The 27637-nt window shown below is 40.5% G+C and overlaps 1 protein-coding gene across 2 annotated transcripts in view; it reads left to right on the top strand.

The window, feature by feature from the left end:
• The window catches only part of CSMD1 (CUB and Sushi multiple domains 1), a 2060432-nt gene that overhangs the window by 513555 nt on the left and 1519240 nt on the right, over positions 1-27637 (top strand). For both annotated transcript variants that reach the window (XM_030555566.1, XM_030555565.1), the window contains exon 3: positions 16527-16639. In XM_030555566.1, the coding sequence (XP_030411426.1) occupies positions 16527-16639 (113 nt within the window). The remainder of the gene's footprint in view (positions 1-16526; positions 16640-27637) is intronic.

The following is a 27637-nucleotide window of genomic DNA, read 5'->3' as shown; positions in this document are numbered from 1 at the left end:
AGACAGCTCAACTTGGGATCTGACAGTCACACTGTATTCTCTCCTTGAGCATCATCCCTTCAGATCAAAATAGGACCTGGGTGCTATCTATGCAATAGCACTGGACACAGTTCAAGTTATGCCTTTTGTGAGACCTAAGCAAATCTGTTTCAGTCAGTCTGCTTGTACAGTTTGGAACTTAGTAAGAAGTGTGACTTTTTAAAACGGGCCTTAGAAGCCAGCTCATTCCCTCTTAGATTTGTTGGATCCATAGCACCAATGTAAGTGAAGACCAATAAATATACAATTTTGTCAGTCATGGAGATAAGATATACATAAGGAACAGATACATTGAGTAAGAGGTTACTGTTTTTATATAGTCACTTTTCAGAATAGAATAGCACTTTAATACTCTATGAATTTAACTGGATTTGGTGAAAAATATAAATATTAATGTGTATATGTGTATGTATTAAAAATAGCAGTATTGTGCCTGAAATAGGGCTGACCCAACAATAACTTTCCTAACATTCTGCAATTATTGCTGCTGCTCAGTGCTTAAATTCACTAAACCCCTGGGGGCATGCTAGGTGTACCATGACCTGGAGGCAAGCTCTGTGGGTGCTTCAGCAGCGAGGCCTTGTAAGTGCTAACCTTGGTGGGTCCAATGTATTCTCAATCATCTTTTACTCAGTGGTATTTACAGTTATAAGGTTGAAGCTAATCCATCTCCTTACAAAATCACTTCCTCCATTATTTGCACACATACATTTGTTGTTATAGGGTTTCTAATGAATAAATACAATCTGTGGGAAGAATTATGTCCTCATTTACAGCAATGTAAACCTGGAGCAATTCCACTAAAGTCAATATTTTTTTTAGGATTTATAGCTGTGTAACTGAGACCAGAATTGGGCCAAAATTGATACTAAGGATTATGGTTGGAACAGACTTTACCAGCATGGAGAAAGAGAATTAGCACTAAATTGAAATCTCTGCGAAGAGAACAACTGAACATAACCATCATTAATCAATGGGTTTTATAGACTGTTGGTGATATATTTCTAGTTCTGGGAACAAATTTTGTCTTTTCAGGTGAGTGCCTTGTGGGATGGAAACAGATATTTGATTAATTTTATCAAAATTACTGAATGAAAACAAATTTTCAAAACTGATAACTGGGGAAAACAACAGTTAATTAGATGGAATTATTAACAAATTGTTTTTCTTACAATTAGTTCAGGGAAAACCCAAATCAAAACAATTAGTTATTGATACTGATTATTCATGAGATCATCTCAGGGGGTGTGACTGTTGCTATTTTAGTCATAGGAGTTCTTTTAATACACTCACAATCAACAATTGAACATGATTGAAATAAAGAATATGTTTATTTAAGTAACTAAAATAACCAGAGCAAATCAATACACAAATTAATCTATAATGATTGTGCACATGAGTTAAGTATATAAAATGAAAGGTAAATACACCTCTACCTCAATATAACGCTGTCCTTGGGAGCCAAGAAATATTACTATGTTATAGGTGAAACCACATTATGTAGAACTTGCTTTGATCCACCGGAGTGCACAGCCCCACCCTCTCAGAGTGCTGCTTTACTGCGTTATATCCGAATTCATGTTATATCGGGTCGCGTTATATCAGGGTAGAGGTGTAAATGAGTAATACAAGAATTAATATTTACAGCCAACTTCTAGTCAATTATAAAATACAAAAACATAAGAAAATCACATCAAAATTGTGATTAAATTGGTATCATAAAGGTTAAAACTCAAACACATCAGATCAACAACCATACTATTCAATCAATTACTCAAGACATTAAACATATCAAAGGATATTTGTCTCCTGTTGAAAGAGGCTAATGGTTAGTATCATTAATAATTCAATAAACACACTAAGTAAAATACTATCAAATAACCAAGGTCAGTTGAATAAAGGGAAACTAGGCTACAGCACGGTAACTCAATACCAAAAATGTCTTAAACTAAAAATAATTATAACTGTTAAGCTGAATATGATAATATACTTAATGCTATACTATACTAGAATACCAACTTAAACTAGACTAATAAACAGTCTTCTCAGATCTGTCTTAAGAAACTACAATTCTATGTAAATACCAGATACAGGAGATCCCTGTAATACTTACACATTCTTGTGCCCTTTGCCAATTGGCATCAACAGGTCCTTGCAAGTCTCTCTCTCTCTCATGACAGTTACACACACACAAAGTGTAAACACTAGCAAGACTGGTATGTAGAAAAGTAATTAGAGGAACGCAGTACTTTTAGGCTTGGACTACACTACAATCTTATGTCAGTATAATTGTGTTGCTCAAGAGTGCAGATTTTCCACACACATGAGCAACACAGTTAAACCACCTGAACTTCTGGTGTAGAAAGCCCTATGTTGACATGAGACCTGCTCCTGTTGACACAGCTACCACCTTTTCAGGATGTTATACCGATTATATTAGACCAGTAAAAACCAGCAGGATCTTATTAAAGGGGACAAGACAAAGATGCCACATTTATTATGATAACAAATTGATTCATGACTAATAACTAATATCTTAATTCTTATACACACACATTATACCTAATACCTATATACACACACACAAACCCATGCGATGTTCTGCAGCTGCTGCATAGTTACCAGTCCTGAAGATAGCTTAAGTTCATAGCTTGATTTTGTAGCTTGGGTTCGTAGCTTGTGGTGGCTAACTGGCCAGGAAAGCCAGGCACAAGGACAAGCTGGATCTCTGTTGAGCAGCCACTGATGTCCTTCCATGTTGGCAGCAGAATGTTACCCAGAGTCTCTCATCTCACCCATCTTTTTAATAGGCTTTTAGTTTGGATTCAAAGTCTATAGGTCTTGCTGTGTCACGCTGCCTCTGGGTTTGGATTGATCACCTGTCAATTGCAGGCATGACTTTCAGCCTTGAACCTGGCTTTGATCTTCCTTCTGTTGTTCTGTTGTCCTTTTCTTTTTAGGGTGGATGCTTCTTACTTTGTTTAGGGCTGTTGTCTAGGTCTTCAGCCGTTGGTATTTGAACTTTATCTCATCAGGACAGGCTGGGGCTGGAGGTTGATTCCGTCATCCACACATACCTCATTCACACATCTAAACTAAACTAATAAGATTACAGCAGGGTTTGCAAAAATGAAGGTTGGAGGAAGCTTTTACAAAATGGAGTGAGTGTTTTAAAATGGGGTTTGAATTACAATATGGAACAGAAGTTACAGTGTAGGCAAGTGTAGTGAATGGTGAACAGAAGTTACATTAATAAAGTGAACAATTAAAAACAATTTCATTTATCAGTTCTATAAGGAGGTGGAGTACCTGTGCTGAGGGGAGAAGCTCTCTCATTGGTGTAGTTAGCGTACTCCTTCACTAAGTGCTGCAGGAACACTACTGCAGCACTGTATGTGTAGATAATCCCTTAGTAATTGGAATAAACAAGAGTAAGCCTGTAGCAATATAATGTACCACACCCAAAATAGAAATGAGGCACATTTAGAGTGTAAGGTATTAACATGTTACATAACTCTATAGTTAGAAACATACCCCATGATTAAAATAAGTGTATTCTAATATTTACAGCACACATATACAAAAATTGAAGTGAGGTTCTGAAGTAAGCTTTGCTCACTCTCTTATACAGTATATAGTATAATATTACAAGGGACAGAGAGCTAAGGATGCTTCTCTCACCAACAGGCAATTCTCACTCCTGCATGCAAAAACAACACATCTGCAAGAGAAGTAAGTGTGTAAGACGCAGGGCAGAGTAGAAGAGTGGTATAACCAAGCTGCTAATTCTCAGTAGCTCTTAAAGTTAAGAATTAAATATTTAGAAGACAATAGAACAAAAAATAACCATCAAACAGTGAATTCTTGCAAAGGCTAACACCATACTGTACAACTCCAGATTTTTAGAAATACTCGGCAAGAGAGTTATGAGCTCAAAGTTACTTCTATAAGCAATGGCAAAATAGCTTTAAAGCGGCGACAGATCAGCGTGAATATACAAACATGCAAATCTTATTTCCTCTCATTTACATTGGTCTTTAGGTGAAAAACAAACAACTGATGAATTTAGGCACAAGTATTTAGTTACAATGCATTAGTTTTAAATCCTGTAACTCAGTCCAATTATCTTAAGGCTATGTTAAAGCTCTATTTTTCCCATTTCTAATATAATCTTTCATGGTATTTATTTGGAATCAGTATATATTAGTATCTATGAAAGTTAAATTTATTAATTTGGAATTTTAACATGAGGGTCCAGAACAATGGTCTGGATTTATGGAACAACAATCTGGACTAGAAGGAAGTTCAAGATTCTAGAAAGGCGGTATTTCTGCTTTCCAGACCAAAATCTGGCCGCCTTCAAAGCACAAAAAATCCCTATAGAATATTAGCAATACATATTGACTTAAATCTTCCTATGCTTTAGAGCAAAGTGGAATTTATCTTCCTTTTCTTATCCAGGGAGTCTTCTGATATGGTGAGGATTTCGTCTTATATTTGATCTTCAGGAAAACTCTTTCTTTCCAAAGGCTGCTTATATTTGGACTTTGAGCCACTAGATTCCAAAACTCAGGTTCCTGCTTGTAATGAACTTTTAGTTAAAATAACATTTCTTTTTGGGAACAAAGTCTCTGCACACTGCTAACATGAATAGGGGAGGAATCTTCTTGGGTCAGGCACTCGACTTTATACAATCTGTTTTACAAAACCGGTTTATGTAAAATCGGAATAATCCTGTAGTGTAGACATACCCTTAGGCTTCTATCTCTCCTCATTCATTGCCCTGGCTACTGTGACAGTGTCCCCCCATTTGTGTGATGAAGTAATAAAGAATGCAGGAATAAGAAACACTGACTTTTTAGTGAGATAAAATGAGGGGGAGGAAGCCTCCAGCTGCTATGATAGTCCAGGCAGGACATTAAAGGGTGGCGAGGGAGAGGAGCCCAGCCTCTTGCTGCTATGATAGTCCAGGCACTACAGAATCTTTTCTTTAGACATGAAAGTGGGGGCTGATAGAACTCAGCCTCCAGTTGCTATGATGAAGATGGTTACCATCTGCCGGGGATGACCGGGAGTCATTCCCATTTTTACCCAGGTGCCCCCGGCCGACCTCACCGAGGCCGCCAGGAGCACTCACGGGCTGATGATGACGATGGATAGCAGTCATATTGTACTGTCTGCCATTGGGAAGGGGATGCTGGTGTTCAGCGCTGCAGCACCCCGCCTACCAGCAGCATGCAGTAGACATAGGGTGACATTGAAAAAAGGCGAGAAATGCTTTTTTTTTTCCCTTTTCTTTCGAGTGGGGTGAGGGTGTAAATTGACAACATATACCCTGAAACATCCGGGAAAATGTTTTTTGACCCTTCAGACATTGGGAGCTCAGCCAAGAATGCAAATGCTTTTCGGAGACTGCAGGGACTGTGGGATAGCTGGAGTCCTCAGTACCCACTCCCTCCCTCCATGAGCGTCCATTTGATTCTTTGGCTTTCCATTACGCTTGTCACACAGCACTGCGGTGTGGCCTCTGTCTATCATAGCTTGGAGATTTTTTCAAATGCTTTGTCATTTCATCTTCTGTCTCCCCATACAGTGATCAGATTCAGTATCTTACGTACGATCCATGCTGGAGCTCTTTTTGGATTTGGGACTGCATCGCCACCCGTACTGATCAGAGCTCCACACTGGGCAAACAGGAAATGAAATTCAACAGTTTGTGGGGCTTTTCCTGTCTACCTGGCCAGTGCATCTGAGTTCAGATTGCTTTCCAGAGCGGTTACAATGGTGCACTGTGGGATACCACCCAGAGGCCAGTACCGTCGATTTGCAGCCACACTAACCCTAATCACACATGGCAATACCGATTTCAGTGCTACTCCTCTCGTCAGGGAGGAGTACAGAAACCGGTTTAAAGAGTCCTTTGTATCGATATAAAGGGCCTCATTGTGTGGACGGGTGCAGGGTTAAATCGGTTTAATGCTGCTAAATTCGGTTTAAACGCGTAGCGTAGACCAGGCCTTTGATGAGTTCTCTCTTGTAGTAGGGGGTTGTTTCTAGCATATTCTCTTTGGGCGATCCAAGATGTTGAGATGTATGTAGATCAGGTTGCAGATAATACATTTGTCAGTGGCACAAGTCAAAGTATCACTGCCTATTTCCTACCCATCCAGCTTTGCATCTCATCTTGGAACTCCTTAATTTCTTCTTTAGCATTGTTCATTAAAATATACACTAACAGAATTGTTTAAAAGTCTTTTTTTTTTGCTCAACTGTCTGTTGCTATTTCTTCTTGAACCATTAACAATAGGATAAATGTTTTCTCATATTACAGTTTATTTCCAATTAGGCTGATGTATTAGCTCAGTATTATAACTTCAGAGTAGGAGTTTAAGGACAAAGGAAAGGTGGATGAGTAAATTAGTCTTTCTTGACTACTGGATTTGGTGAGATATCAAGAAGGGACAATTAGCTATCTGTTCTCAAATATATTTCTTCTCTCAATGTAATTGATAAAATTCCTGGTTACAAAGGAATCTATAGCACAAGAGAGAGGAAAAAGGCAAGTAAACAGTGTTTATAACAGTTGAGGTTAATGGAAGGGTGATTCTGCATTTAGCTTGACTCCGTGAAGGTTCGGTGCAATCTATATATTCCCTTATACTATAACTTTATCACTTCTAAGTGAAAGAATATCAAAATTACATATGCAGGGACCTAATTTAATTCTTTAGAACCCACAGCCTACTTTAGCCCACACTATGCAGAGAAAGATTTTTCGGTCTCTGGGGAACAGGAGACCTCTGTGATACTAGGAACTGTACCTTTTCAGTGGGGTATCTTTCTAGGTAGGAATTCTGGGGGAGAGTGTTGCAAGAAACCCACATTCTGTAGCTATGACTAGGGGAGAAGCTCTCCCACCAGTATTGTGCTGTGCACACTACCACTTATGTCAATGTAACTTATGTCGCTCAGGAGTGTGTGTTTTTTTTTCACAGCCCTGAGTGACATACGTTTTGCTGGCATAAGTGGTAGTACAGACATGGCCTCAGTAAGAAGAGTTTCTGTTCTGGTGGAGCTTTTAGCTGCTCCTTTCTTCTACTCAGGTTATTTTGATTCATTTCTATTTACTCCTGGTACCATGAGGTGTTCAGAAATCTCTATGCACCCAAGGGGCTTGAAAGACATTCTCTTTACTCAGTGATTTAGTTCCAAGTGTCTCTTCATATCAAAGGACGGAAGATAACTGGAAGAGATTAAGCAGAGCTTCATTCTTTATCTGCAAGTAATGAGTGCCAGTGAAAAAAGAAAACAGTTGGAAGGTAGCCTTATTTTTCTGCTAATAACAGGTTCTGATTCACTTGATGTGTTTGACAGTTTTCAGTTAACTCAAGCAGAGGAGGCTAATTATGAAACTATTACAGAAACTTAGAGAGTATTGCACTCCATGGAAAAAATGAAACATATCAGAGAAGGTTTTAACCTGAGGGTGCAAAAATAAAGTGAAGCCATAGTCTAGGTTTGTTGTGGAATATAAAAAATGAAATTAAAATGGTAAACTATCAGTTTAAATGCTCATGGATTTCCTCATCTGGCTTGCAGGCTAGGGGGCTCTGTATGGAAGTGTGTGATCAGAGAGTCAATCTGCAGAAATCTAGAATAAAGTGAGGTAAATTGTGCCTCTCTGTTTTATGGAGCACTCTGCCTTGTGTGTCTTGTTTTTTTTGTTCCTGTGTGCTATCGATTTGAATGTTAAGACATAAAGTAGTGTTACTCTGCAAGAGTATTTCATGTTTTTATTGAACTTCTCTGTGTGTATGGTATGAACATAACATTTGTAACTGGCTCTTCAGCCTTAGATTAGGCTTGCAAATCCAGGTCCCTGAGAAGAGACCAGACTATGACCAGAATCTGGAACAAATAGCTCAGATATTACTAGGGGACCCAGAATTAACCCCTGACAAAGCAGTTGGAATTTGCTACGCAATGGAAGTCACCCAGAATGAAGCCTATGGTACCCGGACAGTGCTCTGATATTGTAGACGTGACTGAGAATCCAAAATAACCACAGGAAAAAGGATATGAGTCAGAGAGGCATGTGGAGCTCAAAGTGAGAGTCAAGCAAGAACAGTGCACAGAGCTGTACACACTTTAACAACAAGGACAATGCCTGGCATATATAGGAAAAGAGACAAGAAATGCAATGGATTATATCACTTTGCAAGCACCAGTATTTACTGTGTGGACAAAGAGGTTGACCACAGTACCACAAGCTCAAATGAGTTTTTCATAGGAGAAAAGTAGACACTGTAGCAGGAGAAGATGAATGGATTGTCAACTTGAAAGCAATGTGACTTGGGGTCCTGGGAGCTGCCACACTTAATGAACATGACACAGTGTTCATCACTGATATAAACGAGTGGTTGCAAACAGCAATGTTGTCACATTAGGTTGCCCCATGGTCTTATTTTGTTGTCACCCCAGACAGACAAATAATGATAAGGATTAGGCAACACACCTTCTCCGACTTCCAGAGGGGAGAAAGATAAGGGACACTGAACTAGCTGTTTTAACTGAGAAAGTCTCAGTCAAGCAACTGCCACCACTGGATAAGACAATCAAGCCCAAGGGCATTCCACTACCAGAACAAACAGACTCACTTCCTCCTGAACCAGTAGTGTTGATATGTCAAGGAAGACCTCGTAGTCTAAGTGACAGAGGAAGACATTTCAGAGTTTAATTGAACGCTGATAGTAAGTTTAGTTGCTAGCCTGGTTATAAGTATTTAGAATTGTGTGTTACATAAAATATTGGTTAAATTTTGGCTGGGAAAGGAAGAAGTGATATTGGGCACTGTAGCTTTAAATGATTTAGCTTCTCAGATAGGAAGAGTGAGGAGAGGACATTGCAGAAACTCATAATCTGTTTTGAAGAGGCAGGTGGAGTTGTGTCACTGAATAAAGAGGATTGCCTTCAAGAATGTTGGTGATCAGTCACCTAGCTGGTGGACAAGATTAAGGTTTGGGCCTTAATCCAGTTCTATGTCCATGTGACTCCAATTATTTCAGCTGTGTTAAAGTCAGGGCCGGCTCTGGCTTTTTTGCCGCCCCAAGCGCAAAAAAAAAAAAAAAAAGTAGAGGGGAAAAAAAAAACCACGGCGTGGCCGGAGCTGCAGGCAAAGCAGGGGAAAAAAAATAAAAAAACCCTACAGGGCAGCCGGAGGCAGGGTGCAGGGGTACTCCCTGTGCTGCAGAGTGCACGCCCAGTCTAATGGGGGGGAAAGAAAGATGGGGGGGCAGCCAGGGCTTCAGCGGGGCACTTGCCCCGCGGCCCCAACCGCTGCGCCACCTGCCGGGAGGTCTCTGTGCCGCTCTGGTTGGTTGGGAGAGAAGGACATGGGCTGCCCTGCCGAGTTTGCTGCAGGACGCTCCCCTCCGCCGCCCCCTACAGGGCAGCCAGATCAAGGAACCAAAAAAACCACAACTGCCGTGCCGCCCTAGGATTGAGCGGAATGCCGCCCCGTGCAATCTGCCACCCCAAGCACAAGCTTGCTCGGCTGGTTCCTGGAGGAACATAAAGTGGAGGAACATAATGGAGAACCAGGCATGTTGTTCCTGATTTTCTTCTCACTTATATTGGTGCAATTCCAGAGAAACTCCACTAAAGAAAGTTTTCAACTGATGTGAAATCAAAATCAGGGCCATTATTTTTATGTTTGATTACTATATTGTAGTTTGCATAATTTACTTATCTTGGAAATAAAGTATTTAACGTTGATTAATACAAAAAGTAACATGTACAAAAAGAATGCATTTTACGGAATCACTCTTTTTAGATTGAATTATTAAATAACATGGAGGTTACCTGCTGAATGTGATAAAGTAACACAATAGGGACACTTAATTCTGCAGTGAAGACATAGCCTAATTTGGGTTATCTGCCCTCAGGTTAACTTCTCTTGAGTTAGCCTAGCTCAAGTGAGAGCAACCACACTGAAATAACACTTGAACAGCATACAGTGATTGTGGAAGACTCGGATTTGTGCTCAATTTGAGCTGTAGTCAGTACCCCCAGCCAGTTTGAGTGAAAAGCACCACCACACTCAGGTCAACGACTTTTGTGTGTGGATCAGACTAAAGTCAGGGGCAAAACTTGACTTAAGTGTGAGTTAACTCTCCATTGAGGACAAGGGCTTATCAATTCACTTGATCATTGCCTGTTAGGTTCACTTCCTCTGGGGCACCTGGCATTGGCCACTGTCGGTAGACAGGATCCTGGGTTAGATGGACCTTTGGTCTGACCTGGTATGGCCCTTCTTATGTTCTTATGAAATCTGAATTCTTTTACTGGGTTTAGAAAAAATAAAAGGCTAATTTGTTTTTACATAATTTGACCTGTCTGATGTAATAGCACAGAGCCATTAGCAAGGGCATCAGTAAGGGTATATCAAGTGGGGTCCCGCAGGGATCAGGTCTGGATCAGGTTCTATTCAATATCTTCATGAATGATTTAGATAATGGCATAGAGAGTACACTCATAAAGTTTGCAGATGATACTAAGCTGGGAGAGGTTGCAAGTGATTTGGAGGATAGTATAAAAATTCAAACTGATCTGGACAAACTAGAGACATAGATTGAAGAAAATAGGATGAAATTCAATAAGGACAAATTGAAAGTACTTTACTCAGGAAGGAACAAACAGTTGCACACACACAAAATAAGAAATGACTGCCTAGAAAGGAGTACTGCAGAAGGGATCTGGGGCTCATAGTGGGTCACTGTTGGGACGGAGGGAAGCATACATCATTCTGGGATGCATTAGCAGGAGTGTTGTAAGCAAGACACAAGAAGTAATTTTTCCACTATCCTTTGCTCTAATTAGGCCTCGGCTGGAGAATTGTGTCCAGTTCTGGGTACAACATTTCAAGAAAGATTTAGACAAATTGGAGAAAGTCCAGAGAAGAGCAACAAAAATGATTAAAGGTCTAGAAATCATGACCTATGAGGGAAGATTGAAAAAACTGGGTTTGCTTAGTCTGGAGAAGAGAAGACTGAGGGGGGACATGATAATAGATTTCAAGTACCTAAAAGATTATTACAAGGAGGAGGGAGAAAAATTGTTCTTGTTAACCTCCAAGGATCGGACAAGAAGCAATGAGCTTAAATGCAGCAAGGTGGTTTAGGTTGGACATTAGGAAAAACTTCCTCTCAGGGTAGTTAAGCACTGGAATAAATTGCCTAGAGAGGTTGTGGAATCTCCATCACTGGAGATTTTTAAGAGCAGGTTAGACAAACACCTGTCAGGGATGGGCTAGATAATACTTAGTCCTGATTTGAGTGCAGGGGACTGGACCAGAATACCTCCTGAGGTCCCTTCCAGTCCCATGATTCTATGTTTCTATGGTTATTCATAGGAAAAAGGATGTAGTAGGAAACGTTGCCTAAGGCCCATTCCTGCAACTTGTTTCATTGAAGTAAGAGAGGCTCCACATAATTTCAGGGTGCCCTTGTGTGGAGCTCATTTCAGGATGGGACCCTTACTGTGGATGACTGTTCCTCTTTGTAAATGAACTGGACACTTTGATATGACCCACGTCATTGTGAGTGCCTCCAAATTTAATACAAAATCAAAACCAATTCTTTCTCTCTTCCCCTCCCACGCCACATCCCCCACATGAAGTAATAGCTAGGAAGATAGCAAACAATCCTCATGCCCAGATTTATTAAATGGGGAAAAAAGCATAAAACTCTTGTCTTTTAAACTTAGGTTTAATTCAGGATTTATGTGCCATTTCTGTACATGTTAAACCACCTACTGCTGTATGCTGATGGACAAGTCAGTCAGGTATATTCTGCATATGAGTTTTTTTTCTTGTTCCTGAACGATGTTGTGAAGATGTGTGATAGTGAAAAATACACTTGTTTGTTTGTTTTAACTAAACATTTCAAGGTCTGGGTATAACAAACACACACTCTTACTCCTTTAACCTGGCACTATACAGTATGTGATTTTGTGTATGATAAAAGGAATGTGCAAAACATGTTGTGACATCTGAAGTAAGCAATAGCTAACTAGTGGAAGGGTTCTTATGGGGAAAAAATGACTTCCTGGGTATGTTAACAATGTTTTTGCTTGGGATGCAACTTTTTATATATATTCTAAGAAATGTGAGTTATGCTCATGTTGATATTCATTTGCTGCCTAATAGTTTCTGACTGAACAATTCACTGAAAATATTGTGTCTGTTCTTTCTAGACCTGAATTTTGTGATATTCAATCTCATTGACTACAGTGGTTTTCCTACAAAATATTCTGAAGTATTTCTAACATATTTTGTCCCGCTAATTTGTTGAATGGCAAAAGTAAAACATTCTGTACTTCTGGGCCAAACCTTTCTTAAAACCCTTTAAGGGGTAATACAAAGTGCATGTGTTTGTGGGGGAGGGAGAGAAACATATGCAAAGCTGGCACAATCTTTTCCTTCTAATCTTACCATGTACCTCATCTTCATAGGTGCAATACAAGCCATCCTGCAATGAAGGGGGTATGTCTGTTTAAGGGGATATTTTTCCCCCTTAAAAGTCAATTTCGATTCTGCTCTTTCACCATGAGGTGTCTGAATAGAGATCAAACCATTACTGTCTCTTGGGAGAAAATTGCATCACTTGCATAATATTCTGTTTCAATAGGGAAAAGTTTCATTTCTGTTGAATTTTGGTCTACAGTGTTCTGAGAAGTCATAGGATCAGTCAGCCTTGTTTTATTATTCTGTGGGTCAGTGTGATATTTTTCCCCATGTATTCTCCTTTTTCCCTTAAATTTCAGGAAATATTAAATTTGATCCACAAGCTATTAGAATAATAGAATCATAGAATATCAGGGTTGGAAGGGACCTCGAGAGATCATCTAGTCCAACCCCCTGCTCAAAGCAGGACCAATTCCCAATCATGCCAGCCAGGGCTTTGTCAAGTCTGACCTTAAAAACCTCGAAGGAAGGAAATTCCACCACCTCCCTAGGTAATCCATTCCAGTAACATATTCATCATACTGACAATAATACTTGTGCGAATTGGTGCCAAAACACTAAAATAAAACTTTAACTGTTTTGCACGAAAGGGAAAGACTGGTGCACCAGATCAAAAATGTATTTCCAAACATCAATAAAAAATAATTGTATTGTAGTCATGACAGTGTACTCTAGTACTATTACAATTATTACTTATCAAGTTTATTACATAAAATAAGAAACAATCTCTACCCCCAAAGAGCTTGCAATCTAGATAAAGAAGAGAAAGGGTAGGGGAAAAAAAGAAAATATACAAGAGAGCAAACAGTGTGATGGTAGCAAACATCATGTTAGTTCCATTTTAGTTTTGGTTTCCATTTGTTATATACAGCCTTTTAGTGGGCTTATGTTAGGAGGGGATTAGCTAGGAGGAAAGACAAAGAAATGGAGGAGTCTGGAGACCATGCGGGGTTGGGGGTGGGGAGGGAAGAGAACAAATATTTGCTTCAAACTGTGCAGAATGAAAAGTGCAGAAAATAGTGTGATGACATCACCAGTGTCCACCAGTCCCTGCCTGAACTGTTTTCTGCAGCTGCCTTGTGCTGGCTCCGTCTCTGGCTGGCTTCTCCCTGCAATTTCTTTCCAAAAGCCCATAGGGCTGTGAGAGGGGCAAAATGTCTCATGGCTCCAAGTATGCCTGGAGGTGGGATCTCCCGTGAACAGTTCTGGCCCTGGGGTGCTGCATGGGAGGGTGGCCCCAACTGAGCCCCATTTTTTGCCCCTCCTACAGTGCATTAGTACTAGAGGGGTACAATGTTATCACAGCTTTGTTTCTGTCTCTGTCCATGTATTATTAACTATGTATTAAGCTATGACAGAACTATGAAACCCATTTCTGAAAAGAGTCATGGGGAAACTTCTAAAGGCACAAAGTGCAGTTAACCACCCAGCTGCTCACTCTCACTAATTTAAAAAAAATATATAAACATTTGTTTTTCATGGTGGATTACTGCCAGAAGACTGCAGAAAGAGTACATTTCTTAAGCTTTGTGTTGAACAAAGGGTGGTGGGATGATGCTCAGTCCAGCTCCTTTGAAGTCGATGTAATCCTTTGTACTGATTTAATTGACACTTGAATCAAGCCCCTTTTGCACAAGCTAAAAATTCTCACATCATCTAGCATTAATTTTGAGTAACCAAGTATTTGCACTTTATTTTTCCAAGATTTCCTTCATCAGTGGCTATTAGCCAGGATGGTCAGGGATGGTGTCCCTAGCCTCTGTTTGCCAGAAGCTAGGAATGGGTGACAGAGGATGGATCACTTGATGTTTACATGTTCTGTTCATTCCCTCTGGGGCACCTGGAGTTGGCCACTGTCAGAAGACAGGATACTGGGCTAGATGGGCCTTTGATATGACCCAGTATGGCCATTCTTATGTTCCTAACCTGGCATGAAATGAGTATGACAGTGAAATATATTTCTTAGTGTTTTAAAATATAAAAAGGATGGCAAAACAAAGTTTTAGTCATTTTTTCATCCTTTATTTGGTCCTTATCAATATCAAAATATTGGTATTGGTGAGCAGCCCTTAGTTCTCAAAATGAATGTAAAAGAGTTGCTACTTGGTAGCAAGCTTATGTTAAATACTGATATTCATAAGAAGGTGTGAAGGCTAATTAGACAATAGGCACAAGGCATGATTATCTAAAGTCGTAAAACGACTGTTCTATTAACTTTCTACCAAGCTGACTTCTACAAGTGTAGCAAGTAAACAGCCAAGAATAAAAACTTACATAATTTTGTTGGTATTATTTAGCATATGTATTAAGAGGAAAGAATACTTTTGAATATTTATCTGAAATGTGTCTTATAACATGACAAACATTTGAAGTACATCTGGAGCTATGACTTGTGTGCACTACTTTTTCCTTGTATTAAGGGAATCTAAGACTTGTCTCTGTTATGTCTTTGTTCCCAATAAAAGCAGCAAAGAGTCCTGTGGCACCTTATAGACTAACGGACATATTAGAGCATGATGCATGCATCCAACGAAGTGGGTATTCACCCACGAAAGCTCATGCTCCAATACACCCGTTAGTCTATAAGGTGCCACAGGACTATTTGCTGCTTTTACAGATCCAGACTAACACAGATACCCCTCTGATACTTTGTTCCCAATGTTTGTCTTTATTAATGTTTTGCAGCATTATACTTAATTTCTTTAGCTGTGTTAGTCAGAATTGATTTCAATGAAGAATCATTTTAAAATTTATGTATTTATTTATTAAGCACTAGCAATATGACCACAACTGCACAAGACACAGAAAAATTGGTGACTGCAAAAGCAATGACTAGTATGGCAAGGGGCACACTAAAAGAACCTAGATATATAGACAGATGGTCTCTGTAGTCTCAGTAGACAGGTGTCCCCAAATGGATACAGTGAAAGATACTATTTTTGAATACTTGTTTTGGGGTGCGGGAGGATAATTGGAGGGGTAGTCAGTAGGCTAAGAATGGGCTGCTGGACAACCAGACTGTGCTGTTACCTGGCAGGTACTGCAAGCTCAGTGCCCAGCTGAGCAGAAGCTTTGATTTCCACTAGCTCAGCCTGCACTATTGAGTTCCCACTCACTCACCAGACTAAAACTCCAGCCTCTTCCAAGAAAGTAGAAGGGCAAGAGGAGTCCTGCAGCCTTGATGTATGGAGAGAAAGGAAAGGGAAGAATCCCTGACTCCCCACTTACTATCCCTCAGTTTTTCTTAGACTGCAAAAGAGAGAGAGAGAGAGATGACTGCCTGCTATTGCGGGCTCTCTGGGAGTCAGATAATAGATTTCTCTCTTCTTTTGACTGGGAGTTGGATAGGAAGGAACCCCCAGACTATTTTAACGCTGTGTTAATTTACAGCTCTTCTGCTCACCAGCTCAGCCTTGAAAAATGGATTCTCAACAGCTCTCCACCCTCAGTCTAGGCCCTTTTCCCCAATCACAGTTAAATTGCAATAGGTAGAACGAGTGCCCGAGGTGAGACATGGGTATAGGATGGACTTTAATGGGGTGAGTGAGATAGGGATTTAAGGCACGTGGAGGTCCGAAAATAGTTTGGGCAAGAAAGAAGAGGAGTGAATGAGGGAGGGAGGAAAATAATGAAATATAATAACTTCTATTCTTTAAAAACTGTATGTAGATTCTTCCAGTATACCTGGTCATATGAGAATCCATAGGTGAAAGAAAAGAACATAAATTCTCTAGAAGTTGGCCATGCTTAATACTATGTGTTAGTATTTGCAAGGAGTCTTTAGGATACTACAGCAATAGTATCCACAAAAATGTTGGCGTTCCAAATGTCTGGCTATATTATCACAGTGGTATTATACACAGAAACATCATTAGAGATTCCAAGTTATCATTAATTTTAAAACTACTGCTTATATTTATTTTTTTATTATTTATGACATTGATGGGCTTTTTTATTTGTACAGGTTGTCTGGATTTCAGCTGCCATCATCTATTGTGAGCACAGGATCTATCCTCACACTTTGTTTCACCACAGACTTTGCTGTGAGTGCTCAAGGTTTCAAGGCTATCTACGAAGGTAAGGTCTGCCTCTTTTTATCCTCGAAAGTTACTTGGAGAGTTATTGTAGGACCTCATTTTGAAATGGGTTTGTTTTTAACTGTTGGTTGGACCTCAGGGTCCCCTGTTGATACCTTGAATCCAAAACTACAAATACATTGTGACTTTTCTGTATTCCAGCATGTCATTCATAGACGTAGTCTTTATTTTTAAATTGTGCATACAATCAATGGTGAAACTGAGTGCTTGAATCCATACCGGTTTGAGATGATGGTTCCAAAAATGGGTCCTGAATTATATATATTTTAAAAATTAGATTTTTTTTGTCTTCAACAATTACTTCTGAAAACTTTTTTTTAAACATTGGATGTGGAATATTAAAAAAAAGGTCTGGATGCTAATTTGATCTTGAGAACTAGTATGAGAATCTTTGCTTATGGATAAAATGCTCACATTTAGAAATTGAATGGCTTTGATATTAGAAAAAAATGAGACAAATAACAAAGGAGTCAATGTGAAAGATGATAAACAAGTTTGAGAATTCTGCATTTGTAGACAAGGTAGGGCCAAGAACTTTATGTCTGCCATTATCTACTATGTACTTAAGTTTTAGGCTCTGAAAGCAGAAGTAGTGGTATTGACTCTTACATGAAGGCTAATACTACTCTTTTGATTTCTACATTTTGAGGCTGTTATCAGATTCAGTGGTATACAGTAAATCACTTATAATACTGAGCTGAATTATTAATTTTTAATTTAAATACTTCTACATAGTTAAAGTTGTGACAAGCTTGGTTTTGGACCCCTTTCTCTCAATACAATTTTGCAAATATGAAACCAGTCTTCCTGCAATTTAACAAGTTTAGACTTCTGACAGAGGAATTTATTTCAGAAACATTTGGGACAATAAGTTATTTATCAGCTACTACAGTATGAAAAGTCTGATTTTCACCTTTGCTGTGTGTGAAACATATCTCAGAAATGGCTTGGCCTTAGGAATTTGGCCTTGGTCTATTCTTTCTAAATGTGGTGGGATAATTTTAGTTATTCACAATGGTAGTTGTTGTTTTTCAAATGTGCCTAAATCCTGTTGATTTAGGTTTATAAGTTATTTAGACACTTTTGAAAATTTTACGTAATTCTTATTCAAAAGTTTGATAACCCTGGAGCATTTATTCTGTGCTTTTATGGTGGACTTCATTATTTTATCTATTGACTAGTAATATTTCACTTTCTCTCCTAGGCTAGTACATACCTTTCCCATATTAATTAGACACCTTCTGACTTTGTCTGGGTTGGATTTTCAAAAGTGTTGTCTAAGGTTTTGTTGCTGTGACAGTGTACTATCTGAGCAATAGCTTGAAGTCTTCAGTTTTGTTTATATAGGAATCAGATGTCCAGCTGTCATTACTCTATTGATAGCTGGGGGATACTAGAATGAATTTAATTTGGTGTTTGTGTCCTGCGAGCTGAATTAGAGACCTAGTCTACACTAAATTTCTTTTAGCTAAAATTAATCCCTTGTGCAGTTTTATTGGTAGCTTGGGGGCACTAGTGTAAATAAGGTACTAACAATCATCAGCACTTTAATCACCATTTTACTGAGCTATATCTAAACTGGATTAGATGATCCAGCCCCACCTTTCTACACTGGCATTCCCCTCACGGATCTCACTATGATTAATACTGGTACAGCTTTACTAGTAAGATATTTTAGAGGGAAAAAGACTAGACACATCCTTATGGCCCATGTAGACACATCCTTATGGCCCATGTCAGGAGCTTTTCTAGGGGAGTCAAATACAAATCTCAAAAATAGAAGCTATGCCATGGTTGCCTCAGCTGCAAGTAGATCTTTGAATACCTGCCCTTCCAGCAGCTGCACATGAGAGTCTATCCCATCCTTGCATGAAAACTATGCCCTTTGTTTATCCAGTTGAAACATAGTAGACTATCAAAGGAACATCTCTTGATTGTCCACAAGCAAAAGATACACAGAGCCCTAGGCTGTAATATAATGACACTACTTGCTGGCCTATTTTCTTATAAAACCCCGGTTGGAAGGGATGTAAATAACACTGACATAGATGGTGCTGATCCCTGGTTAAACACAATTGTAGTCTTTTAAATTTATTACTGTAAAAAATGGGACTCTTCATGAGGTCTACACTACTGCTTAAGTCAGGAGTGGGCAAACGTTTTGGGCCAAGGGCCACATCTGGGTGGGGGAATTGTATGCAGGGCTGGGACAGGGGGTTGGGGTGTAGGAGGAGGTGTGATGTGCAGGAAGATGCTCAGGGCAAGGGATTGGGGCAGAGAAGGGGTGCAGAGTATATGAGGGGGCTCAGCAAAGGTCCGGGTGCAGGGTGCAGCAGGGGGATCAGGGCAAGGGGTTGGGGCATAGGAGGGGTGTGGGGTATACGAGGGGGCTCATGGCAGGGGGTTGGGGTGCAGGAGGGGTGTGAGGTGGGGCAGGAGGCTAGGGTGCAAAGGGATGCAGGGTGTAGCAGGGGACTCAGGGCAGGGGGCTGGGGTGAACGGGTTCAGGGTGAAGCAGGGGGCTCAGGGCAGGGGGTTGGGATGCAGGGTGTATGAGGGAGCTCAGGGCAGGGAGTTGGGTGCAGGAGGGGTGCAAGGTGCAGGCAGGGGGCTCAGGGCAGGGAGTTGGGGGAGGCGTGCAGGTGGGGTTTGGGCTCTGGCCCGACGCTGTTTACCTAAAGCGGCTCTAGGGTGGCAGTGGTGTGCACTGGGGTTAGGGCAGGCTCCCTGCCTGCCCTGGCCCCACACCGTGCCATTCCAGGAAGCGCTGGCCCCTGTGTGTGTGTGGGGGGGCAAGGGCTCCTCGAGCGCTGCCCTTGCCGTGTCTCCAGGTACCTCCCCTGAAGCTCCCATTGGCCGCGGTTCCCCTTTCCTGGCCAATGGGAGCTGCAGGGGGTGGTGCCTGGAGGCAAGGGCAATGCACGGAGCCCTCTGCTCCCCTGCCTAGGCCCGCAGGGAAGTGGTGCTGGCCGCTTTTGAGACCGGGGCTGTGCGCCACAGGATCAATCCCGTGGGCCAGATCAAAAGCCCTGAGGGGCCAGATCCTACCTGCGGGCCATAATTAGCCCACTCCTGGCTTAAATCAATCTAATTTATGTCGCTCAGGGGTGTGAAAAATCTCCCCCTCCCTCCCAAGCAATGCATGTTTCATGCTGTCTACACTGGCGTTACGTCAGCAGAAGAGTGCCTCCTGCTGACATAGCTTCCACTTTTTGCTGAGGTGGAGTAATTATGCCAATGGGAGAGCGCTCTCCTGTTAGCATAACGCGTCTTCACCAGATGCACCACAGCAGCACAGCATGGGTGCAGCGGCACTGATGTAGCGCTGTAGTGTAGATGTGCCCTCAGACAAAGTGATGATTGCCACTCTCCAGTGTAAAAAGGTACAAAATGTATGTCACAGGAAACCTATGTAGCAATAGCTAGGGAGAAGATTTATCAACAATTACGAGTTTTGTGGATTTCCCTGGGAGGTCTGACAGTTCCTAACTCAGCCTAGACAGATTGATATGCTTGGCATTTTGGCTCCTGAGAGTGGTAACAGGGGCTTCTTCCCAGCATATTTAGGGTACTCCCTTATACATCATACATTGGGAGTAAATTCTTCCTTATTAACTGAATATTGGTCAATCAGGAACAACATTCAAAGGGAGAAATTCATCAACTGAGAATAGACGTGTCCTGAATAATACTAAGGTAACAAACAAGTTTTCAAAGAACTTTGGAGCCAGAAAAAAATGGGCTTTTCATCACCCTATTCACGGGCATGCCAGAGGAGTTATTCCAAATTAATGCTGTTGACCTCTCCCTTGTTTCATGGCTGCAGATGAAGAGGAAGGTTCTGAAGAATTCAAATATCAGGAGCAGTGAAGTAGAAGGGCAGAAGAATTTATTTTCATGAACTTTCCACATTCTGGGATGTTGCACAATGTGCAACTGCAAAGCTAGCACTTTCATTTGAATAAGAAATTTAATCTGAATTAGCCCCTAAGTGTTACACTCATACAATTAAAAAATCAAATTCGTTTACTATAGATTGATTAAGCTATAGTTCCTTAAATAACAAAACTATCTTTAAAGTAAGCTTTTAAAATATTTATCATGTGGAAGAGCTAGCATATTTTGGTAACACTGGTTCAGATCTCATGTCAGTTTTGCATTACTGTAGCTCAGTTCAATAAGATTCTCTGCTACGCTAGTTTCCACTTTGCACAACAGAGGGGATGCTGTCAGGGAGCAGGTTGCTGCTTCTTAATTCTGTGTCTGGGTGCTGCCATACCTGTGCCAGATGGCAGTGGTCACCATGGGATCATCCATGAGGTAAGAGTAGCTGAGTGCAGCCTACTCCAGCCATGACTCCTTCTCACCTCTCTCCTTCTCTGCATCCTTCACACTTCTGAGCAAGGGAAGGGGACACACGAGCCATCTATACTTACCCTATGCCAACTGAGAACTTTGCACACTGAATCCTCAGGGGGAAAGAAAATGCCAGTTTCTGTCCCATCCTGGGCAGTGTTCGTAGTCCAAGTTTTCATATTCATATTTATGTGATTTGCCTGCTGCCACCTAGACTCCTCAGGTACATGAAATGTTGCATCTCATGAGTCTATCTTACTGAGCAAAATTTGTACTTAAAATAAATCTGACTTTCCTGCAGTAAGCTGGCAAAAGTCATCTAGGACTGTGAATAAAGAGATCTGAGTGGTCGTGTAGCCAGAATTCAGTTGTTGTTTTCAGCTAAGAATGAAACTTACTTCAGCTCAACAGATTGCAAGGTTACATAGTTATTTAAAACTAGATTATTTGACACCAGAATTCTTTTTCTATATATTTTTGAATATCAGTAACTATGGTAATCTTTCAAGATCTTGCATTGAGCACTTGAGCACTCTAATGTGTTGCAGACTGTATTGTGGACTAGTTGTTATTTGCCAGAATTATAGACTCATAGACTCTAGGACTGGAAGGGACCTCGAGAGGTCATCGAGTCCAGTCCCCTGCCCTCATGGCAGGACCAAATACTGTCTAGACCATCCCTGATAGACATTTATCTAACCTACTCTTAAATAGCTCCAGCGATGGAGATTCCACAACTTCCCTAGGCAATCTATTCCAGTGTTTAACTACCCTGACAGTTAGGAACTTTTTCCTAATGTCCAACCTAAATCTCCCTTGCTGCAGTTTAAGCCCATTGCTTCTTGTTCTATCATTGGAGGCTAAGGTGAACAAGTTTTCTCCCTCCTCCTGATGACACCCTTTTAGATACCTGAAAACTGCTATCATGTCCCCTCTCAGTCTTCTCTTTTCCAAACTAAACAAACCCAATTCCTTCAGCCTTCCTTCATAGGTCATGTTCTCAAGACCTTTAATCATTCTTGTTGCTCTTCTCTGGACCCTCTCCAATTTCTCCACATCTTTCTTGAAATGCAGTGCCCAGAACTGGACACAATACTCCAGTTGAGGCCTAACCAGCGCAGAGTAAAGCGGAAGAATGACTTCTCGTGTCTTGTTTACAACACACCTGTTAATGCATCCCAGAATGATGTTTGCTTTTTTTGCAACAGTATCACACTGTTGACTCATATTAAGCTTGTGGTCCACTATGACCCCTAGATCTCTTTCTGCCATACTCCTTCCTAGACAGTCTCTTCCCATTCTGTATGTGTGAAACTGATTGTTCCTTCCTAAGTGGAGCACTTTGCATTTATCTTTATTGAACTTCATCCTGTTTACCTCAGACCATTTCTCCAATTTGTCCAGATCATTTTGAATTTTGACCCTGTCCTCCAGAGCAGTTGCAATCCCTCCCAGTTTGGTATCGTCCGCAAACTTAATAAGTGTACTTTCTATGCCAACATCTAAATCGTTGATGAAGATATTGAACAGAACCGGTCCCAAAACAGACCCCTGCGGAACCCCACTTGTTATACCTTTCCAGCAGGATTGGGAGCCATTAACAACTACTCTCTGAGTACGCTTATCCAGCCAGTTATGCACCCACCTTATAGTAGCCCCATCTAAATTGTACTTTCCTAGCTTATCTATAAGAATATCATGCGAAACTGTATCAAATGCCTTACTAAAGTCTAGGTATATCACATCCACCGCTTCTCCCTTATCCACATTGTAGAATTAGAAGAAGTTCACACCAGATGAATGGGTATATATGTGCAAAAGTCTGTGAAATTTCAGAAATAGTAATTTTCAGAATTTCTTTGTAAATTATTTAAGCAAAACTATAAAAATATGAATTATACATATATCGGCTGGCATTTTACCATTTACACTACTGGAGCTTAAGGTCATAGATTGAATCCAAGAACTTACCTCAAATCTAGGAAATAGAATTTTCATCGGGAAAGTTTCTATCCAGCATTATTCCTATTGATTGTTATTTTACAGAGAGAGAGTTTGCAGTGTTCTGTAATACATAGGGTTCTGGACTGGGAATCAAGTGACCTGAGTTATTTTCCCAGCCCTGCTAGTGAATTACTGAGTGACTTTCAATAAGTCATTTAACCTCTTTTACTTTCTTTCATTAAAGTGAGGACAATTCTTACACACATTTTGCAAAACAGTTTGAGAACTACGAGTGGAAGCACAAAAATGCTATTCTTATTATAAATGTTTTTATTTTTCATAATATCATTTTATTATAAAATATTATTCAAAAGGAAAAAAAGTAGAAACACGTTAACAATTCCCCATACATAGAGTACAACTACAGAAAGTTGAAAAGAATTTAATGGTGTTCACACTTGAAATGATACCAGAACAATATACAGATTAATATTTAATTCTGTAATGCTTTCTGTAGCGGGATAGTCTAATAACCAACTGTCCTAGTAGTTAGGCAGTGGCCTTACAGTTTCTGCCAGTCTAGTAGTCCTTGAGGAGGACTCAGCCAAGTTGTATGTGGTGGACCTCAATCCCTCTTGAATACTTAATGCTGGGAGTTCTGCTGCTACAGAGGAGCAGGGAGGCAAGGTAGAAGATCTGGGCCCCACTCTCTCCACAGGGTTCCATCCCAGGGCCCTTATGAGGTTTTGAAAAGTATCCAGACCATTTATCAATCTTCCCCTAGGTCACTTCCTACCAGACTGGAGCTCCAATATTTGGGGTGTGGTCACTGGTTTAGAAGACACCTTAACAGTCCATCTGGAATGTCTACACTGCAATAGAAAACCTGTGGCACTGACTCTCAGAGCCCAAGTGAGCTGACCCAGGTCAGCCATGGCCATGCTACTAGTCTTTTATTGCAGTGTAGACATACTCTTATTGTCCTGTTCAAAGCAGTCTCTGTTAAGGCTTTCAGGTCCCCAAGGGGAAAAATCAAGATCCCCACTGCTAGAGGAGCCTTAATAAGATGTACACACTCCTATCACAGCTCCTAGTATCAGCCTTGCTTCCTGGTGCATCCTGCAACTCCTTCCCCACTTTTCCTGGCCTACCAGTGTCCTTTTAAACTATTTCTCCACCATGAGCATGGCCTGTACCTGTTCAGGGGTAGGGCCTCTGTAGACCTGTATTGCTCTATTCCCTAAGGTCCTGGTTCAGTATGGGGTTTGTAAACCTCATTACACTTTCCAGTGACATGGCACACCATCAGTCTACTAATCTGAGAATTCCCTGACATACATTTGTTCAGAATACCCAATGTATGTTCAGTACACAAAATGCATCAAGAAAGAAAAAAAAAATTTCAAGTTCTCTGTTCCTTATCATTTGTAAGATGAAATGATCATGTTACTTTATCTTACATTATGCTACACTGTTTTCTGCCACTAAGTACATCAGAAGCTTAAAATGAGCTAGAGATTTTTAACCTACCTCAGTTGAAATTCCAAATGTATTTTGTCCTGTAGAAATGGTAAAGGCTTATAAAACAAAACAAACAAACAAAAAAGTACAACAAAAAGCCAGGAATACTCAATTGGGCATGTGCTCGTATCTCCTCTTGACCGCCACCTTGCCACAGTGTATCTTCTTTGACATCATGAGAGCTTGTGCAAACCCTGTCCCTCTCTCCACTCCCCTGAGGGCACCGTTGTTTTGAGCTCTCACAGTTTTCTGCTCATGTGAAGCATTAACATTTTATAAAAGAGGTCACCTTATTTCCTCATATGTACTTTTCTTGGAGCTTCTTCAAAATAAACAAACAAATAAATCCTTTCAGCATCAACAACAGTAGACGGTGGTCCATTTTCAAGGTAATGTCTTTGAAGAATTATCTATCTTCACCTGTTACCCCCACTTTCCTACTGCTTAGTCCCTATATTTCATTTTTTTCTTTTTTTCTTTTTCTTTTTTTTCTATAGTCTCACTAGGGACTGTGCAGGGCCAGGAATGTTCCTTTTTCCTTAAATTTACTCAGTGGGCCCTCACAAGCATCAAAAAAGACTTGTTTTTCTTTGAGATCGTATGGGGTTTGTTTGTTTGTTTGTCTGTTTGTTTGTTTTTTTGACTTCACATTACCCACTGAAAGGAGACCAGAAGCTTGAATGCCAATGTGACTGTCGTGGTTTGCCATTGCATTCATTAGTAGGCCTACTAGGTCTGCAAGTTGTAAGCCTAACTACTGGAAAGAAAACAACTGATGTGCTTGTCATGGGACTAAGCAGATCGAGTTGTGTATACTCAAAACATTGAACTGAGTTTAACTGTTTAGTACAGAGACAAGGTCATGTTAGCATCTTTGACTTACTGGGCCCATTTATTTCCTCAAGATTAACAGAATAGATGGACTTTACATTTGACCACTCTTTCCTGTGGACACCCTTTCCAAGTGGCACCTGCACTTCTCTCAAGAGTAGAACCCACGGTTCATGCTATTGTTGACTGGATCACCTGGTGATAGCACCCATGTTTAGCAAGCATATTGCCTCCAGCTGACACACTGGATTTAGCCTCTGTTAAGGAATCTTCTCTGGGAGCTCTGACCCAAAATTAAATTCAGTACAGAAAAGAGCTTGTCCAAAACAGAGTATGATGTATTTGTCCATAGGAATATCACAAGCAGAAAGAACAGGATTAAAATAACAAAAGCTTAAACACATACTGTCTTATCTAAACTTTTTGTCAGTTTAAGCAGGTTCCATTTAAACCCAGCCTCCCCTATGCCATTGCTGCCTCCCAGAGTGTCTGTCTACCCTGTCAATCTCTCTCTCTCTCTCTCTCTGCCCTTAAGTCACAGGTAGTCTTTCTATCCATTCCAAAGTCTCTTTGCTCAGAGTTCCCATCCAAAGATCTCGAGGACTTTTGAGCATGACAACTGAACTTGACCAGAATGTGTTATGCATTTCTCTAGAGGGTGTCAGAGGTAATCTTTCCACATTACACTTCTGGTATTGTCCATATGAGCATCAAACAAATGATTTCAATCGTTGCAGGATTTGTCCCTTATTACCTTTTAGCCAGCAATACCTTAACCACCAAGCCCACAGATGTATATGCATATACAGTCATAAAAATTAAGACAGATAATTCCCTATTCTTCAGTGAGTCTCCAGTGGACAGTATAATGTGTCTCTAGCCTTCCCCTTTCAAAGTGGAAACTGCCTTTTTTAGATTTCTTATGCGTGAGTAGAATCAAAATCAATACCAACACTGTAGTAAAAAAAGTACAGGTATTTTTAATAAATATTGTCTGGAGCTGCATACCTTAGCTTAGACTTTGTCATTGATTGTTAGTGTATTTGACAATAGCATCTAGTGGCAATGGACTACTTCGGTTGCTCTTCTGTTTCATTAAATATTTGTCTCATGTACTATTCTGATAGACTGTTTGATGTTCTTTTCAAACTGGGTTCTTCATTAAATCTTTAAAACATGAATATATTTTTGAGTTTACTTTTTAATGAATGTAAAGCTTGAAATAAGATCCTTTTAGGCTCAACTTTATAGATGTATTACTTTTTGGTACAGAAATAATTGCTTTCTTGAAATGAGTTTGGATACAATTGTTCCCTGTTAACAAACTTTATTAATATTCAAAGTTACAGAACAGCCCTCATGTAAAAAAATTGTTTGTCCTCTCTTATTTTTTTTAAACAAGTCATGCTCCTGTCTATTTAGAATGAAATGGGAAAAAAAATCATAATCATGAAGTGAAAAACAGAAGTGGTGGTTTGGTGGCCACAGTATAGTGTTATGTGTTAGCAGGCAAGATGTCAAGATTTGAGGTTAGGAGAACTGTGGCAGTGATGTTTCTTTGTTCTACAGTTTCTTTGTTGTATCTGTAATGAGAAATCATATATCCAAATCTCCCCACAGGCCTGATCTGGATGGTGTTATTCATTTCTGTGAGGCCGATAGCTCGCCTTTTCAGCTAGCTGCAGTCCCTGGCAGCCTCAACTCCTCTATCCCCTAGATACCAGTCCAAGAGAGGCCTACTGGGCTCATCTGTGCAGCAGATTTTGGAGCTCTGTCTTGCCTCTGTGGGTGTGGGGATTGCAAGTTGCTCTCAGGCCCTTTCAGAGGGAAGGACAAAATAACTGTTCCTCTTCTGCAGGGTGACACTCAGGCTGCTTCTCCTCCAGCCCTCACCCCTTGAAGTCAGCTCTCTCACTGAAAACACTGTCCTTCCAGCCTCAGCTGAGTCAGCTCACATGGTTCAGATATGTGCAAACTCAACAGGCCTGTAATTGATTATCCCAGCATGTCAGGAGCCTGGTCCAGCCAGCATGGGCTGTGTGTATCCCTCTAACACAGCTGTGGCAAGCAGTCGCAGTTACAGTTGCAGTTTCTGCCTCTGTGCTGCTCCCTCTAGGAGCTGCTCCCAGAAGCCCCCACACTTGCAAGAGGTACATGTTCAGTTAACCTCTTAATTTCACTCTGCTGTTTTGCAGTATCCCAGCCCTAGTGCCATTTGAATGATCAGTCCAACTATCATAGTCAAGAAGGTAATTCTTTCCATACTATTTTTTAATCTGATATCATCCCTTCTCTTCTTTTCTTTGTATCCCTATATGGCTGGGTC

This window comes from Gopherus evgoodei, chromosome 3, assembly GCF_007399415.2.
Source record: "Gopherus evgoodei ecotype Sinaloan lineage chromosome 3, rGopEvg1_v1.p, whole genome shotgun sequence".
NCBI classification, from domain to species: domain Eukaryota; kingdom Metazoa; phylum Chordata; order Testudines; family Testudinidae; genus Gopherus; species Gopherus evgoodei.
The sequence above is the reverse complement of the archived record's forward strand: the minus strand, read 5'-3'. Positions and strand labels throughout refer to the sequence as shown.